This window comes from Camelus dromedarius, chromosome 9, assembly GCF_036321535.1.
Source record: "Camelus dromedarius isolate mCamDro1 chromosome 9, mCamDro1.pat, whole genome shotgun sequence".
Lineage (NCBI taxonomy): Eukaryota > Metazoa > Chordata > Mammalia > Artiodactyla > Camelidae > Camelus > Camelus dromedarius.
The window spans coordinates 51,212,615-51,231,353 of NC_087444.1; the positions used below are offsets into that span (position 1 = coordinate 51,212,615).

Below are 18,739 nucleotides of genomic sequence, written 5' to 3' on the forward strand. Positions count from 1 at the left end.
ACTTAACAAAATCAGGATAAAATTTGTATTGGGAGTTTGGGGGTATAAAAATGACATGGTAGGGACAGAAGGAAGCAAGCAAGCCAAACTCTCATCTCCCACAGACAGCAATCAATAGATAATGCCCAAAACTGTAAAATCAAGAAAACAATACAGCCATGCTATCGTGAGAAAGAACTAAGAGTCAGAGGTCAAAGTGCAGAAGAGGAAATAAGGAACCCAAGGACGAGAGACTAGCTTGCTGATTTTTTTTGTAATAATCCTATAGAATTACTGGTCTTTAAACAAAAAGTATGCATAGAATTTTGTTAAACTATTTGATAAAAACAAAAAGAGAAAAAGAAAAAAGAAATGAGGGGAATTATCAGAAAAAGGAAAGAAAAAGAAATCTCTATGACATTTTAATTTAAATATCAAATTGCTTCAGGTTTTAGTCTGTATCAAAGTGTTTTTCCCACAACTAAACCCATGGCAACGTACATGTCACTTTAATATGATTAACTATTCTCATCCACACTCTTCAAGTGTGATTACAGACAGGAAATTTTCTAAATCTTACCTCAAGCAGAGCTGCAGCGGGATCACCCTGAAGACTTTTTCCTAGTTTGTCCACCTCATCTAATAGGAACACTGGATTGTTCACCCCAACGGTCTTCAAGCCATTGATTATACGGCCTGGCATGCTGCCAACATAGGTGCGCCTACAGAAGACAAGCAGCAAATTCACAACAAAGATGTCGGGAGGCAGGAGCGGTGTCATTTAGACATCAAAACTGTGGCTCGGAAAAAAGTCATTTAGTTATCAGAGCAATACAGCCAAGAGGTACTGCAAATTTAAAAAGCCCTCTGATACATCCAAGAGTATCAATTCTTGTCTTTTTTTCTATTTAATTCTGTCTGTCTGTCTATTTAACCCAGGGTACTGGAATCATTGTATCTGATTCTTGCTACTTAGTGAAATTGAAAAAAATTACTCTTAAAGTCACATAGTTATTCTTATTCTTCAAGATTCTAAAACATGCAAAGAGCCCAATGAATTTAATTCCCATATTTTTCAGTTTTTCCAAGTACCCTCCTTCCTGGTACTTCTTATCCCCCAACACAACCTCCTTTTTACAGACTGAAACGGCTGACCCAGCGCTGGTTAAAACACCACCATCTTCATGAAGGAAATGAGAATTGGTTCAAAGGGACACTCAACAAGTAGTCCCCGAAAGAAAGAAAAATTCCAAAATTTTTAATTTCAGAGGCAATAATTTGTTATTAATTGGAGTAAGAGGATCTGGGGTCAACAGTGTTTGTGCCAAAATCCCATTACTTCTGGCCTTTTGAATAAAACTGTGCTCATCCTATATACACTAACTGGCATAACCAAATCCAGCCAGACACTCTGCTGGGCATTCACACTGTAGAGGCTGCTTCAACATATCTGAACAAGAATCATCTACGTAACTGAGACGCACAGTGTGATATGAAATAAAAACAAATATGTTTGTCAAAAGGAAAAAAGGGCCTTTTTTTTTTTTTTACAAAGCCAGCAAAAACTTTATTTTAAGCAGCGATTTACTAGTTTTAACTACAACCCTGCTGCCTAAGCCATGCACAAATCAAACGCTGTTGTGAAGAGGCATAAAGGGGGCGTGCCTGTGAGCAGCAGACCAACGGCAAGGGGGATGGCGGCTGGGCTGTATCTCATGACCTGCACAAAGCCGGCTCACGGACCAGGCTTGGTTCTGCCACATGACTGCTGTAAAGTAGGGCAGAGTAAACAGTGACCTTTGAAAAGACAAGGAAGCCTCAAAAATATCGTGGGAATGCCCTTCATCTGGGGGAGTGATCAAGGCCCTGGAACTAGATACAATAAATACTGTCCTGTTACAATAAGGGGTTATTAGCACATTCAGGGTTTCAGAATGGGGTATAGGAAGGCCAAGACTCAAAACTAATAAATTCCCTGAAAGTATCCCTCTAGAGAACTTACAGATTTGTCAGCCTTTTGTGAATAAGTAGGGAAGGCAAATTTAAAAAAACAAAAAAAACAAAAAAAACTCAAAGCCTCTAACGGTTATTTCTTGCTGCATTAATTTCTTTTCCTTTCCTCACTGCTTTTGACAGGTAGATTACAAAAATAAGTACTGACAATTCTAGACCTAAAGTCATGGGGAGAAAATAGTATTCTAGGCAGCTGCCCTTTCTAAAGAAGAAGTGGAAACTTAGATACTAGTTGCTGTATATAAACAATTCCTTCTAAACTTTCCACTGCTTCCTAAACCTAGAGAATTAGGTCCAAACTCCTTTGTCTGGAATTCAAGGCTCTTCACAGTCCAGCCCCCAACAGCTTTACTCACTTGTTGTTATGTTCTTGCTTCATCCACAATCAAGATCCTATTAATACTCCTTATGTTTTTTTTTTTTTAACCTTTGTTAATATGGTAACTTCCTGCTCTTAGGACTCTCCCCACCCACATAAATTCCAGAAATTCTATGAAACTTTTCCTAACCACCTCTCACAAAGTGATCGTTTCAATAATGCAATGTCTGCAGCATTTGCTGGCCCTCCAATTCTCCTGACACATACTTACGACCTAGGTTTTATCCCTGGGTACCAAGTATACGGCCTCCTCAAAAGACCCAGTGAGCACTCTGATGACAGAGTGGGTCTTAATCCAGATTAGATGCAGGAGCTGAGTCGTGAGATTGTTCCCCAAACAGAAGCTTGTTTCTCCTGTTTAAGGACACCGGATCAGCTATGCCAGCATCCAAGTATCTTTCTATCTGCTAAGATGGGGATAACCACAGTGCCATCCTGGTGGATTTACATGAGAACACAAGAGAATATAACAGGTAAAGCACCCAGCAGAGTGTCTGGCACACAGTTAGCTTTCAAACGATGTTAACTCTAATTATTATTAGCAATAGCTATTTAAAGTCCACTTCTGGTTTCCTGAAAAAAATACAAAAGCAGAAGTCAGTACACCTAAATTTGGGTCTCATTTCAATCTCTATCTCATGACTTTTTAACTGAAGTATAGTAAGTTTACAATGTTGTCTCAATTTCTGCTGCACAGCATGTTTCAGTCAGACATATACTCCTTTTCATATTCTTTTTCATTATAGATTACTGTAAGATATTGAACATAGTTCCCTGTGCTCTACAAAAGAAACCTGTCGTAGCAAATCTTATAAATGTCCTTTCATAGTGGAACCGAGCCCTCACCCTCAAACCAAGTTTCCTCACTGGGTTTATAATTAATTTCTTTATCCAAAACGTTATTCTTTTCTTGCCCCCTCTGACCTCAATCCTGCAGTAACTCAACGCCAATCAACCAGAGTCAGATGACTGAAACTACTGTTGTGGATAACATCATTAATGTACTAAAATTGCTGTTGTAGACATCACTATTAATGTACAAACTGAGGTTGTTTCTCCAGGGCAAGGTGAGCTAACAGACCCTCGAGCCATGGACCACCTGGCCAGAAAATTATAAACCAGACACACGCTGATTCCTGAAACTATGACTAAGAAATGTCACAGAAATGTCACAAGATGATAATTAACCCCAGCTTCTTCATCTTCGCCTTTTAAAAAAAAACCCTAACTCAAAGACCAAGTGGGAGTGGGCCTGAGGTTTGTCTCCCACTCCCTTGCTTAGCGCCCTGCAATAAACCCCTCCTTTGCTATAAACCCGCTGTCAGAGCTCGGCTTTCTGTGCGGTGGACACACAAGCCCTTTGCTCGGTGATAACAGCATGAAACACACTCAACATCCTCAGAGCTGCTCAATCACAGGTAACATCCCCAAACGTCAAATCAAGTCAAGATGTCAAACCAAGAAAACAAGTATCGTCAGAGCCCATAAGCTACGGAAAATACCTATGATGTGCTTGTCCTTTACCAGAAGGTATGGGTAGCATGCAATTTGCTGACTGAAGATACGGAATATACTTTGAATAAACCTTTGCAATACGAATCAGATGGTGAAAAATGTAGCAATATACAAGTAAAAATGTTCTCTTTCAACGTCACCAAACAAACACAAACATTTTAAAAACAAATTAGCATATCAAAATTTCCTACTGAGAAACTGCATAGGTAAGAAGTAAGTGAAACTAGCACAACAAACTAGAGTTTACAAACTCCAACCTTTTTGAGGGTAAACATAACTGTCTTTTCTACAGTCATCCTTGTGGTACAACATCTAAAAATACAGCACAATACGGGAAAGTTTGCAAAGAATGTTTCACTTCGAGTACTTACTCAGCCTGAATACATAACGACCTAGGAGTTTTTCTTAAAACTGAAGTATACAAGTTAACTTAAAAATATATGAACTTATAGTTGTAATTGTTACAGGCAGTTCACAGCCTTTTCAGGGCTCTTCAACTAGTGTATAAGATATGCAAAAACAAAAGCATCTATACGCTTCAAAATTTTAAGTTACAAGATCAGCATTTTTCATTTTCCAAAAAGTAGTCTGTGTTATACTTCAGAGAACAACTACATGGAATTACAATATCATCTATTTACAGCTCCATGATAACCAACTATTTTACTACTCTGCACCACCTCTGGGTAGATTCAAATCTAATGTGATCCAAAAGGCTGGTCAGCCTGTCGCTGCCAAGGACATCTACATGTCAGGAATGAGGTGTGCAGACCAGGGAGAAAACCAGGCATTTTTACTATCAATTTTTTTCATGCCTCTTCAATTGAATTAAGGAGTGCTTGTGGGCTATAATACAAAGTATTAAAATTATATTCATAAGCAATTAGTAATATAAAATGTTTATATTATAATATTAAGTAGAAAGTGCAGGATTATAATTCAGCTGCTTTAAAAAAAAAAGGGGCAAAAGCTGCTCAATGAAACGTCTGGCAGGAAATAACATGTTGAAAGTGATTACCTTTGTATGGCAGAAAAACGGGGATTTTTTTCCCTTTTATTTTTGAAATTTTCTACCAAGGATGTATGTATGTGTATGTATATATACAGATACACAAACACACATATATCTCAAAATGGAAAAAATAACCCTGAAAGAGATCCTAATGATCTTTTTAAAAAAGAAAGAGTCTTTAAAGAACTAAAAATAGTCTTTAGTATAGCAGGTTAAACCAATCCAACTGTTCTTGGAGCAGTCATCCCTCAGTCTTTCCATACATTCATTTGCACGGTGCGCTCACCTAAAGGACTGCACGACTTCCAATGTGTAATCACGTTTTACTCTTCCTTGAACTCATACAGCGCTCAGAGAGCACGTGGTACCGTGCTCGGCAGCCCAGAGTGATGCAGAGGAGTGTGAGACATGGGAAAAGCCGTACTCCACAGTGCTCCTCCTTTTTACATATGCTTTATCTCTACAGGCATGTGCTCGAAACAACAAAGGTCTGTGTCAATCGTTACAAGAACACGATAGATAATAAGCGGTCAGTTTACAGGAGAGAAGGGTCATAACTGACTGCACTCATCTTAATGGAAGAAGCCCTGGGTTAGGGCCTTAAAATAAACCTGTACGTTTTAGAAGGGCGAAGACGAGCTGTATGCAAATACAGGTTATAAGGAGGACAGTGAGCAAACCGTACCCTTTCTGGTATACTATGCTAGAGATATATTAAGTGCTTGCTGCTTCAGTTATTTCCCCCTTGTAGAGACTAATAATGAAACAGCTAATTTATTTAAAACATCACCAATTTCAGGTTACATATGAAAATTTATCACCATGGAAAGAAAAAGATCGTTTTTCTTCTCATCTTGTTTGAAAACTGAGCCAAGGGTTCCCTGAAATGATACAATTTTATTATCTGGGCAAACAGAGGTAAGTGACTTCTGAAAAGTAAATATCGACAATAACTTAAGAAATGTCACAATACTGTATCTCACCAAGAACAGCTAATGAAAAAGAGACTGTTATACAAACATGATTTCCTAAAACTTCATCCTAAAAGAAGTCACTTTACATTTAATGTCTATGAACTGATTTAAGTTATTTAAGTATAATATTTAAATATAAAAATGTAAGTCATAAAAACCGATAGATGGGAACAGAGATTCTGTGGCTTATAAAAGTAGACGGAAAAATCCCAATGGAGAGAATGAGAAATGAAAAATGTTTACACTGAAAAAAATGCATTAGTTAATATGGAAAATAAGCACAACTATTTTTCCTTTAATCAATTCAAAATAATATGAACAAAAACAACAGGCCAACGTTTAGTCAGATAACTATTATTTTCCCAGTTTAAGATTTATATGCAAACGAAATGTTTTTTTTTCTCCCCATCTCTTGCCTCACTATCATTTTAACTCTAAAAGACATGGCTTAGGTTGTTTTAAAAATCAAGTCTTAACTTATTAGCACTCTACTTCCTGTAAACAGGTACTTCTCACAAAAGACTGGAGTTCCGTGCATGGGAAAACACAGAAAGTGTGTGACAAAATCAAGAGAATAAGCAAGGAAGATAACAGAAAGCAGCTCTGTTTTTCCTTGGCTATTTTCAGACTGCAGAACAGTAGTGCCTACTCACAGGCTGAGGAAAAACAAAACTTTGCATGAACTCTAATTGTGAGCATGTGACCAGTACTTAAATGCCAAGACCTGGGTGTTCCCAAATGCCTCCACTGTCATGTGGAACCACTTGTTCCCGCAAACTCCACCCCATGATTGTGCTAGAATCCTCTACTGTTCTTTCTCCTCCTCCGACCCGTAACTCTGACATAAGCGCATACTCTGCTCTCGACCCCCTCCTCCTCTTAACAGCCACTCCCCACTCTCCACCTGCTTCCAAACAGGTTTTCAAATAAAAATTTTCTGCAGGCTCTGATAATTTAGGGGGCAGGTTGGTAACAAGTCCCCAAGAGCACAAATGAAACACCTGACACAGTGATGGCTAGGGAGCACGTACTGACCAGCAAGCTGCATCAAAAGTCAGGCTTCATAGACAAAACCACATACCTGTTACTTGGCAACAATCACAACCTCTACACATTTCTAAAAAGCTTATATTTACACAGATTTTAGATGAATACACAAGCTCTTTCACAAAACACTCGTGAAGGAAATAAGTTCTTATTTTCTTTACAGATTCAATTCTCTTTGTGATAGTCACACAGGGGAAGTACAGTCACTTGAAAAAAGTGAATAGATTTTGTATCTCTCAATATCAGTAAAGATGTAAAACAAAGATCTGCTTAAAACCCACAATGTTCTTAAGAAATGATGGAATTACGACATTACACACTGTCCACCAACAGGATCATAAAATACACTTCACAATTCTGCCACATAAATTAGACAATAATGCCAAAAACAGGATATTTTAGGTACAGTTTAAAAATCAGATTGAATTTTATAAAAAGTCATATTGAAGCTTATAAATCTCAACTTGCCTGCCTGAGACTTTAGAATTAAAATAATAATTAGAGCTAACTTTTATTGAATGCTCACTGTGTGCCAGGCACTAAGCACTTTCCAAGCCTTAATGAATAATTAATACCAATGTAGAAAGAAATAAGGACAAACACCTACATGCCATGTGCCCACGGACATTAATTTCACCTGAGAGTAACTCCACAGACCCACTCTTTAAATTCCATCAAATTCTTACACAATACTGCTACAGATAACGAAAGGAAGAGACAAACAAAAACAACTCTGAGGGCAGGATCAAGTCACTTGCATGGGGAACACCTCCCTAAAGCTCTGAAGCTAAAATTAGAAGGTTTCAGCCTTAGATCCAGCTTCTCCAAGGTTGGTCCAAGATGCCTGCCGATTTCTTTACGAAAGCAAATGACAGCCCCTAGTGGCACATATGAGAATAAGACAGTCTGGGCAACAGAAACATCCTATCACTTGAAACTGCCAGAAAGAATAACCCAAAGCAATTCCTTGATCTAATCTGCAGTCTTCACTGCTTGTTTATTAAAAAATCTGGGAATGATTTTCTTCAATGCCTAAGAATTGTAAATAAGCAAACAAAAGAGAATAAAAAGAACCATTTTTCTTCAAAAGTTTCTGAAATAGTTTCCCATCCCTGCGTAAAGATCCTGTGAATAAGTCAAGTGGAAAATGAGATGTTTTTATAAAAGCATCACATTCTTTTTTTTCCCCACAATCCACATGTATTCCATATTCACCAAACTGCACATATGCATTTAAATTACCCTTAGCCACTGGCAGTTGTTCACTGCCTGCCCCTGGCATGCCTGCCAATGTCTCCACTTATAATCTGGATTGCTTTTACAACTTTAAGATTAAGGGTTCATGCTTAGCATGCATGAGGCCGTGCGCTCAATCCCCAGCACCTCCATTAAAAAAAATTTTAAAAAAAGATTGAGGGTACGGTATTGAGGACAGAAGTTTTATCTTTAGTTTAATTACTTTCTACTCAAAGCTAAACAGCTCCTTTTAAGTTTTTTTTGAGACAGAATTGACATATAACATCATATCAGTTTCAGGTGTACATCATATTCTTTTAAGCAGTTCATGATTTTTATATTTTTAAATACTTCTACACTATAGGTATGTTTTCTTACAACTCGCAACTGTGAAATAGAGGTTCACACTTTCCTAAAGCATCTTCCAATCTGAGCAACAGAGACCACAGAGAACAAAACAATGAATGTGACATGCAAATCTGATTCTAATAATGTCAGATTAGTCAGAGACACAGTTCTTACAGTTGAACGTATTTTTATAGTAAGGGCGTCAAAATGCAAGGGAAGGCCTTAATTATCCTAACCTTTTACCTTATTACTCATACTTGCACTGCAAATCATCCTTCTTAAAACAATGTTTAAACTGCAAATATAATAAATTTGTTACCAAAGACTTCTTACCTCCTTCTACCTGCCCCAGCTATTTTTTAAACTCTAAAAGTTATGGGTCATTATCTATGAAATGATACTGGGCCAAAATGAATGTAAAGACATTATAATACTTAATCACAACTAATTTGTAATTACATTCAAATGAGACTCCAGGAAAGCTGTGGCCCAGACACCCCATCCGTCGTCACACTCATACCAAGGTTAGTGTGGGCATAACATCATGGTGGAGGCTCTAGGCTAGTCCTCTCCACGCAAGGCACCGCAAATAGCCCTTTAAGATATATGTTATGCCTTGGCTTTTGGGGGGACTCTGGTCATGCGAAAAGGAAGGAAATCAGAGATGAAACTGAAAGAAGTATTCTACCTGTGTCCTCGAATGTCGGACTGATCACACACTCCTCCAAGTGCAATCCTGTGGAACTCTCGACCCAGAGTCTTGGCCACTGATCTTCCCACGCTTGTTTTACCAACGCCAGGAGGGCCGACAAAGCACAGAATGGGGCCCTTCAGGTTGTTTTTCAGCTGTCTGACAGCCAAGTACTCCAGCACTCTTTTCTTCAATTTTTCCATGGCATAATGGTCATTGTCCAGGAGAATCCGGGCTGCTCGAATGTCCAGACGGTCTGCCAAATAATCCAACAGAAATAATCTAAGCACGTGGGATTTTTACATAGAAGAATTCCCTTCCAGGCTGGCAAGAGCCAAAATATTCTTTTGAAAAAAAAGACATGACAAGAACAGGCTTGGATCCTTCTAAATGAGTCTTCAGGGAGACCTGGATTTGGGTTTTTGCTTAAGAAGATTTAGTATTTACAGAAAGAGTAGAAACTACATAATTAAAAACTCAAAGAGTTAATACTCTTATCATTTCATTTGGGAATGATTTTCTTGATACACATTATTTCTAAGGAGACATAATTTATACATATTCTATTTGTCCTGGTATTTGTTCCTTTTTTCGTTTATTACAGAATATACGCTCATCCCAGAAAACTTTATGACACGAATAAATCAGAAGGAAATAGTCCCCATAATCTCATGCCCCCAAGAAAGCTGCACCACCTTCACTTCAACACTATTCCAGGTTCTGTGTGTGTGTGCATGTGCATGTGCACATGAGCACTTGCACATCTATTTTTCAAAATAAGATTTTATGAGGAGTTCAAGTTTTGGAAAATTTTTTTCACTTAACACACTGAGGACCTTTTTCAGTGTCAAATGTACTCTTCAGTCCTGGGGGTATAGCTCAGGAGAAGAGCATTTGACTGCAAATGTACTCTTCAGTAACATTTTAGTGGCTGCATAATATTCCATTACTTAATCGCACTCATTTAACTAATTCCCTATTGCTGAGCATTTAGGCTATCTACAAATCTTTACAGTTATAAAGCATGCTTCACTGTGCGTCCTTGTAACTAAATCTCCACATACATCTGTAATTATTTCCTTCAGCTAATTTTCTAAAACAGAAGGGCTGGATCAAAAAAAAAATTAAGACATAAAGAACTGCCTAAGTTCTATTGATTAAAGTCTCAGCAGAAATGTATGAATTAGGCCCTGCTTCTATCCAAGCTTTCATTAGGTTTATTGATGTGCTTTAGTACCTAAAATAATCACCGATTAAACACTAGGCCCTGGAAGCCAAAATGAATTCATCAGCTAGACGGCAGCCAGAAGCTAATCCACAACCATGTGATCATACCGACAGTGAAAGAAGAAAATGGGAGAGAAACACACACACACATGTCCACTCTTTCAATCACTTATTGGAACTTGCCATGTGTTTTTCCTACAGGGGAAAAAACAAAAAGCCCTTAAATCGTAACTTGGTTCCTAAGCTAGTCTATAAAAACCTAGCTAATCAGCAATACATGTAATTTATAGTACTATGGATTTTAGTCAGTCCTGGCTGAGTGATTTGGAAAGGAAAGAATAAAATTTCTTCCCCCTTTCCTGGTTTCAGAACCCAACCAATGAATGTATGAACAATTGAAAGAAAGTTTCCTGTTTTATGATGCTGGCTCTGACACTAAAACCTACCATAGTAAATTAAAAGAACCCACTTCAGACCAATTCCATTTTGCATAGCTCTAAATATTAAAATGCTGGTAAATCAAGTCTATTCAAAGAGTAATCTACTAAGTCCCAGTGGGACTTATTTTACTTATGCAAATACGGTTCAATATAAAGTTATCAACATATTCATTACATTATCACATCCAAGGAGAAAAACTTTCCATCAAAAATGTCATTTTGTAACTAAAAAGGCTCTTGTTATAATGCAACATCCATTCTTGATTAACATTCAGTAAACTAAGAATAGAATTCTGTGTATTTTAGAAAATAATGAAAGCAATGAAGGAATTTCTTCTAACATGCCAAGTAAAGACAATTTAAAAAGTTACATTCCTTCAAACTTTTAAGGAAAGATAATTTCCATGTTATATATCGTGTATCTTTTCTATACAGGATGCATTTTTTTTGATTGCTCTTTTTAATGATTCAGAATGCACTCTTACTATTTTGAATAATACTCATGGTTAAATGTAAAAAATTTCAAACCTGCTGGAACATATATTTCTCTATTTATAATCAGAAGATTGAAATGGTATCTACTGGCTCCCAAGATGGGAAAATCAAGAAACTTATTTCCTACAACTCGTTCATCTCTGCTTTCCTCTCTACTTTTGATAATCTCTACTGACATAAGCTTGTCTTATGAGGATTATGGAAGACATTTTCATGGTTTTATAACCTGACCCACAAAAACCACTTAGACCTAAGTCTGTGTAGTAATGGTTCAGAAGCTCAACATGCCTACTTTCACACCACAGTTTACCCATCTTCAGTTCCCCGCTGAAATGCTGGACCAGGAGGGTTTTCATGAAGGCTCCATGAGTCCTACGCACTTATGATGCTCACACACACCCAGTAGAAACTCTCTGAGTTGTGAAAAAATAAAAGCTTTGCCTTAATTTTCTATTTTCTGGATTACTTCAGTAAAAAATGGGAGTCAGCACTCTGCATTCAAATAAACATTTTGGCCTCAACTGTCCAAAATTACACGTGTGAACCTGACAAAAAGTCCTTGTTAGTCATGAATTTCACTTTATCAAGAGGACAAGTGAGGGAGGGAGGAAAGCAAGAGCAACTTACTAGGCTACTACTAGCAAATAATGAAATCTGCAATTTTAATATTCTCAGGCCATTACACTATATGCACCCTCACTTAAGTCATTAGTTAAAACAAATCCTGGAGTACAAAAAAATATTACCGAGAGAACACCAAAATTTCAAAACAAGACCGTTGGTGTTACCAAGCTATGTAGACGTGCTTCATGTCCTGCACTCACTCTGTGGTCAAAAGGGAAAATAACAGAGTTTGGGTATCATTATGACTCCATCAATGACACAAACAAATACCTAGCAAACACATACCAATATGGAAGCTTGGAAGATGAGATGGAAGCAGAGCAGCTAAACACATGAAGGTTAAATGTAATTCCTTTCCCAGGTCTAAACTAACAGGGAGCAGGGCCCTCTTCAAATCTCTAAGAATAGGGCCACTTCACTTAAAAGCAGGCACTGGAGAGTTGAGTTAACAGAAGACAAATGAACCAAAATGGATTTCCCCATAGCCCAGCTGGATCCAGACAGACATCTGAACTCAAACAGATCAGCTGACAACTCGGGGCTAAATCAATGGGAATGCATGCTCCCCTGCATTCACCTACTATGGTGTTTCCAGAAAATTCTGAATTAAAAATTAAACCAAGATATTCGGCTTCAGTTTATTTGGTAAAACACCTTCAACTAGAAGGCAATATTTTGTCATAAATATAAACATGAAATAAATTAAAAAATAAATTTGCCAGCATAGTTCAGAGCAAGTTTATATACCGTTGTTAAAATGCTGGAAACAATACAAATGTCCATCAACAGGTAAATGGATAAACCAATCACCGATATACACAGTAACATGGATGAATTTAATTTAATTATGCTGAGGGAAATAACCAAAAAAAAAAAAAGGAGGGGGACACATACTATATCATTTCATTTACACAAAATTTTAGGAAATATGAACTAGTGCACAGCGGTTGCTCGGGAATGGGAAGGCAGGGAGGGAATCACAGAGAAGCATGAGGAAACTTTTAGAAGCGATGAGTATGTTCATTTCCTTGATTATGGTAATGGTACTACAGTTACATACTCACGTTAAAACTCATCAAAATGTTCACATTACATATGTGCAGTTCACTATATGTCAACTATACCCTAATAAAACTGGAAAATAAAGAAAAATTTTACCAGTGTTGCTTCTGAACGATTCCTCCTATAGTTCACCAGTATAACCTGATTTAACCTAAGGAAAATTTATGGATTCCCAGAATTTAACAGAAAACAAAATATCAATTAGCCTTATAACTTTATTTACAAACATTCAAACAGAAAGAGACACTTAAACCAAAATCTAGACAATGGGATAAATGCAAAATTACAGAATATTCCTAAAGGAAAAATTAGCCTAACTTAGAATGTACTTGCTTCCCAAAACAAGAACCAAAGAACTGTAATGGGAATGAAATCTAAAGGTGGTCAAAACAAAATAAATAAATGAACAAAAACAAAGGTGGTCAAAACAGAAGGAAGATGATTAGGCCAATCTCATCTCAGTATCTAGCTATACACATTAATAACTGTTAAATGATCCTACCCAAAAAAAGCTAATTAAAAGGGGGGTATTTTAACCTTAACATTGCCCCAGCACAGTTAATTGAACATAAATATGCTTCATTCTGGGCCCTCTGTGAGACAAAAAAAAATTTAATTCTCCATACCAGAGAGGACAGTCCTCTGTAGGTCAACAGGAAAGTATTTAATGTTAAAAATTCAACATCCTGAAATCTGGTATGTAAAAAATACCTTATGTGGCACATAAACGTGTGTTTTAGGGCTAACACTTATCAAAACCTCTAGCACCGTTTTAAATGTAGGAGTTTCATCAGCCTGGATAATCAATAAATAAATCTGCTGAATTCTCAAAACTCAACCATACAGCTATTCTAATGCCAAGAGTAGTTGAGGCAAACCAATCCACTGCTGAACTCAATAAATCTTGTTTCTATACTAACTGATGCAAATAAAATGATTCTGAAAGACAACTAAGTATATTTCTCATCCTAGGAGAAAACAGAAAGCAAAGATATAAGAAAACCAGTGTAAAATGCTCCTGATGGACAGAAAAATTCTATTGAAGGAAAGAGGGATAAAAAGAATCTACACTCTTTACATAGGTTCTGGTGGGAGAAAAACAAACTTCCAAATGGTGAAACCATTCTACTGTGATCCTGACTTTATCCGTAATTGTCTCTTTTAGAAAACACAAAGCTTTACCATCTCTAGGACTGACTGGGCACTTATTGCCAACTACCTCAAACGTGTTGGTTTTCTTCTGGCTCCTGACATAAATATAAAAGTTGCTGTCTGATTGACTATTGCTATTGAAAACACATATTTCACTAAGTACAGAAAATCCTACTTTCTCCAAATCGCGTGAAGGGCACTTTCACGCAGCACCTTCTTTTCCTGCTCGATCCTAAGACCTAGGTGACTCAGGTTCAGTCTCTGAACAGTTTACATCATGAACTCCTGTGACAGGGAGGTGATCAGTATTTCTACAGAATTTGCATAAGCTTTCCGGGTGACAGGCTGTGGAAAAGGTGCTCTTTTGTTTGCTCACCAGTTGTACTTTTGTTCCAGGGAAGTTCCACCATAAGTTCTAAATAATTTCTCGTCAGCGCATATTCTGGCATTGACTGAGGCATTTTTTTGAGCCTGTGGGGAAAGAATACATAGCAAACCTGTTCAAGAACATAGAAAAATTCCATAAACCAGAAAAATCAAGCATATCTCCTTTTCTTGGTCAGATATATCATATATATTTGGTCAAACAAAACTGAAAAAAAAAATTTTTAATCTAGTTATTAAAACGATTATTTTGTTTCAAACAGATATTTGTAAACTGGGGTAGAGTGGACAAGATCTAATGCTATCCTTGAAATATGGTCTTATCAACATTAATATCTCACAGGGAGAGTCTCAAGTCACACTTACATACTGATTTACTTATGACAATAAGATTTAAGTGCCTAACCATGCATAATAATTACATGTTGTTCTGTATCAGAGATGAAGCCAGCTCATGAGATATTCAATTAAAAAGTGCAACTTCCATAATATATGCAGTGCTTATTAAATAGTGTTCTGTACAAAACAGATGTTCTGCATTTATTAACTGATGTCAGAGTCAATATAAAATAGACCTCAACTATATTTACTTATGTTCTTAACTGTGAACCTCAGAAGTCAAATCTTCAGTTACTGAGCATTCAGTCAGGTTGCTTATAATTCACTCATAAAAGAAAATGCAACGTAGTTACAATACTGCAAGTATGGGGAGGAGGGTATAGCTCAGTGGTAGAGCACATGCTTAGCATGCACAGGGTCCTGGGTTCAAGCCCCAGTACCTCTGCTAAAATAAGTAAATAAATAAATATAATTACTACCCCCCCCAAAAAAAAACAAAAAAGAAAGATTACTAAAAAAAAAAGACAGAAAGAAAGAAAGAAAAAGAAAAAAACAGGAATAACACTGCAAGTAGGTAAAGAAAAAAACTGGTTTTCTATTTAACCCTGAGATCATCCAGAGAATGTAATCAACCCATATACCCTATTCTGGTATCAAGGTTCCCTTGCACTTTATCCTGAACAAAGAGAAACTGACAGTCCCTGCCTTCTAAGAATTTATAGTCTAAGGAATAAAACAGAAACGTGTGAAGAACACAAGTATTAACTGAACAAACATTACTGTCTAAACAAGTGTGGGCCAAGTATTTAAGACAATGAAAAGGCAGTTGCAACAGTAATTGTATCTGGCAGCACACGGTAGGTAGAAGAGTTGTGTCACTTATATTCCATATTTGAGAACAAGATTCCTGAAAGCGGTATTGATTCAGGAGTCTTAAGAATATTTTACGAATCAGATTCTGGTTTAGGAAAGAAGGAAAAGTATTCCATAGATTGCAGCTATACCCTGAGAATTAGAAAAGCCGTGAAAGACAAGAGATAAAAGAGATTAAGGCTGACAATGGAAAGATGACTAGAGTGGTCCATGACTATATTAAATACAAAAAACGAGAAAGATCAAAGAATATAAAACAAATCACTCAGCTTTGTAATGCAAAATAGCAGATTCGTTTCCACAAGCAACGATTTTTTTTTTTTAATTGAAGTATAGTCAGTTTACAATGTTGCACCAGTTTCTGGTGTACAGCATAGCGTTTCAGTCACACATATACATACATATATTCATTTTCATATTCCTTTTTATCATAGGTTACTACAAGATATTGAATACAGTTCCCTGTGCTATACAGAAGGAACTTCTTTATCTATTTTCTATATAGCAGTTAATATTTGCAAATCCGTGAGCAATTATTTTTAACATTAATAAGCAAAATGAAAATACTCATGAATGCACAGCTTCCACAATTTACCTTTTTATCTCTTTGACACAGACTTTGTGGGCCTGCTCTGGCATACTGGACGTTCGTATTTTTTTCTCTAGCATGACAATGTCATCATTATCCTCATCCTCGTCCTCGTCTTCTAAAGTACCTGGGATGTGCGTAATCCTCCTAATAGGGCGTATTGCTATAACCTAAGGCGGAAAGTAAAAGAGTCAAAATAAATCGAAAACAAAGTACTTAGCTACACTTAAGGTTATAACTGGTGCTGAAGAGACATTTTTCTGGCTAGAGTCTAAATCTTTAGGAACTATGAAGCTGAAAATGGTAAGTAGGAGGCACATGCACACATGGAGGCTACAGAATTTAAAAAGCAGACCAATATAAGGTGGACATGATTCTTTGGCATATGCTTAGATGACCAGCATGAGGAAAAAAATTCAAGGAACTGGCTGTTAGAAATAATTAAAACATCTAGGAATTATCTTTTTTGGAGTTATTACTGCAGCCACTATTTTCTTGATATACTTACTATTTACCATTTGGCAACTGAATAAATTTCCTTTTCCAACCTACACTACAAAGTTTCAAACATCTTTAATCTTTTCACCACTGGCTTTATTTTCTTTGTCTTCAACACACAGAAAAGTCCTTCTCCTTTCAAAACATTCCATCTTACCTACGGTCCCTCCTAGTTTACTACACATGATTTACTTCCCTTCTCGTGATGTTCTGCTTTTTCATCACCAATTACTTCAGTGATTCGTACTCGGTACTTTGTCTTTCATTTCTACCGTGCTGAAATTGTTCTTTGAAATCCAAAAACAGTCTCCCATGCCAAGTCAAACAGTCCTATATAAGTTCTCTTTCTCCAAGGCTCTCTATCATATTTAAAAACTACCTTTGTGCTCTTTTGAAATTCTCTGCTCATTAACATCATGCATCTACTCTAGCCATTACTGGAGCAAAATGGTATGCTGGTATTCAATTTAAAAGCCTCGGAATTTATTTTTTAACCTATGAACTTACTCAAATATAAAAAGCTTAAAAACAGTGAAAAAATTAATTTTATAGAAACAAATATTAAATATATACTTTTATTCTTAAGTCATTAGCAGATGAAATTAATAAAATATTTTAAAGTATAAAAAACCAAAAATAAAATATTTTTAAAGTTAGATTTTTAAAGAACACATCAATTATTTCATTGTTGAGACGAAAGGACTCTTCATGCAGTTTTTCCTCTAGCTACTAAAAGAGCACTTTCAAACTCCTAGGGGAGCAGGCAAGGAATCAGTTTTAGGCAAACTCCAAATATTAGCCTCTGATTGCTGCATTTCAGCTGCTGCTTGTTTAGAGCAATTCTGAACAACTCTCTGTCTAAGCAATGGTATTATTTATTGATAGGGAGCTGTAAGTTTTCTGTGTCTCCCAATGCAGAGTACACGGTGGTTTGTCTTTCTGCACAAAATGAGTAACTGAGTTAGTGCTCCGATCTCAAGCCAGAAATAACTGAGACTTCTGGTGTTTGCTTTCAACAGTGCGATGTCCTAGATGCCGCCCACGATGTCCTAGAACATCCGCCACAGATAAGCGACTCCTCTCTCTCCCATCATTCTCAGCCTACCTCCCCACTCCTTCCTGAGTCCCACCCGCAAGGAATCCTTCACTTCTGCTCTTCTTTCTCCACAATGTAGTCTCTTAGACGGAGGAATGTTTCTGTGCTGATGGCATCAAATCTCCAACATTATTCTCAACCTTTCACTTAACCTCCCACTGCTTTCAGAGAGCTGTCATCTTCACCCTTGTCCACATCAAAGCTACTTTACTATCTTAAATGTGCCTACAGCATAACAGTAAGATCAACAGCTCCAAGCAGTCTTCAGGCAGATCTCATCATCCAAGTAAATGCAATATATGATAATAAAAACGTCACAAATCAATGGGGAACTGAAGGATTATTTAATAATGGTGTTAAATTAAATAAAAAGCTATTATGGAAAAAATATAACTGCTGTCTTCACCTTATTAACACATTGATCGCCCACCTTATTAACACATTGATCGGGTGCCCTTGAGGAAACACAACTCTCACCTAGATTTGGGTGAGGTGGCGAATGTGTTAGAGCAAAATAAAAACATACGTGCTAAAGAGTTAAATATTTAAACAATCAACTAAAGGAGAACTAAAAGAAAGTGGATATTTGGAGGAAAGATGGTCTCTAAGTTTAGAAGACAGGAAAAGACTAACAGTTGACTAAATGAAAACTGAAACATTTATTAAGTTAAAAGTCAGCCAAATTAGGGCACAACACACTGACAGAGTCCTTTTAGGAAACAATTTTGTGGTATGTTCTTAACAAATACTACATGCAGTGAAAACA

At 36.8% G+C, this 18,739-nt stretch overlaps 1 protein-coding gene across 2 annotated transcripts in view; it reads right to left on the reverse strand.

Annotated features, from left to right (window-relative positions):
• The window catches only part of LONP2 (lon peptidase 2, peroxisomal), an 82,603-nt gene that overhangs the window by 50,817 nt on the left and 13,047 nt on the right, over positions 1–18,739 (reverse strand). For both annotated transcript variants that reach the window (XM_031458505.2, XM_064489190.1), the window contains exons 5-8: positions 16,386–16,549; positions 14,571–14,665; positions 9,192–9,450; positions 560–701 (exon numbers count right to left, since the gene is read on the reverse strand). In XM_031458505.2, coding sequence (XP_031314365.1) covers positions 560–701; positions 9,192–9,450; positions 14,571–14,665; positions 16,386–16,549 — 660 coding nt within the window. The remainder of the gene's footprint in view (positions 1–559; positions 702–9,191; positions 9,451–14,570; positions 14,666–16,385; positions 16,550–18,739) is intronic.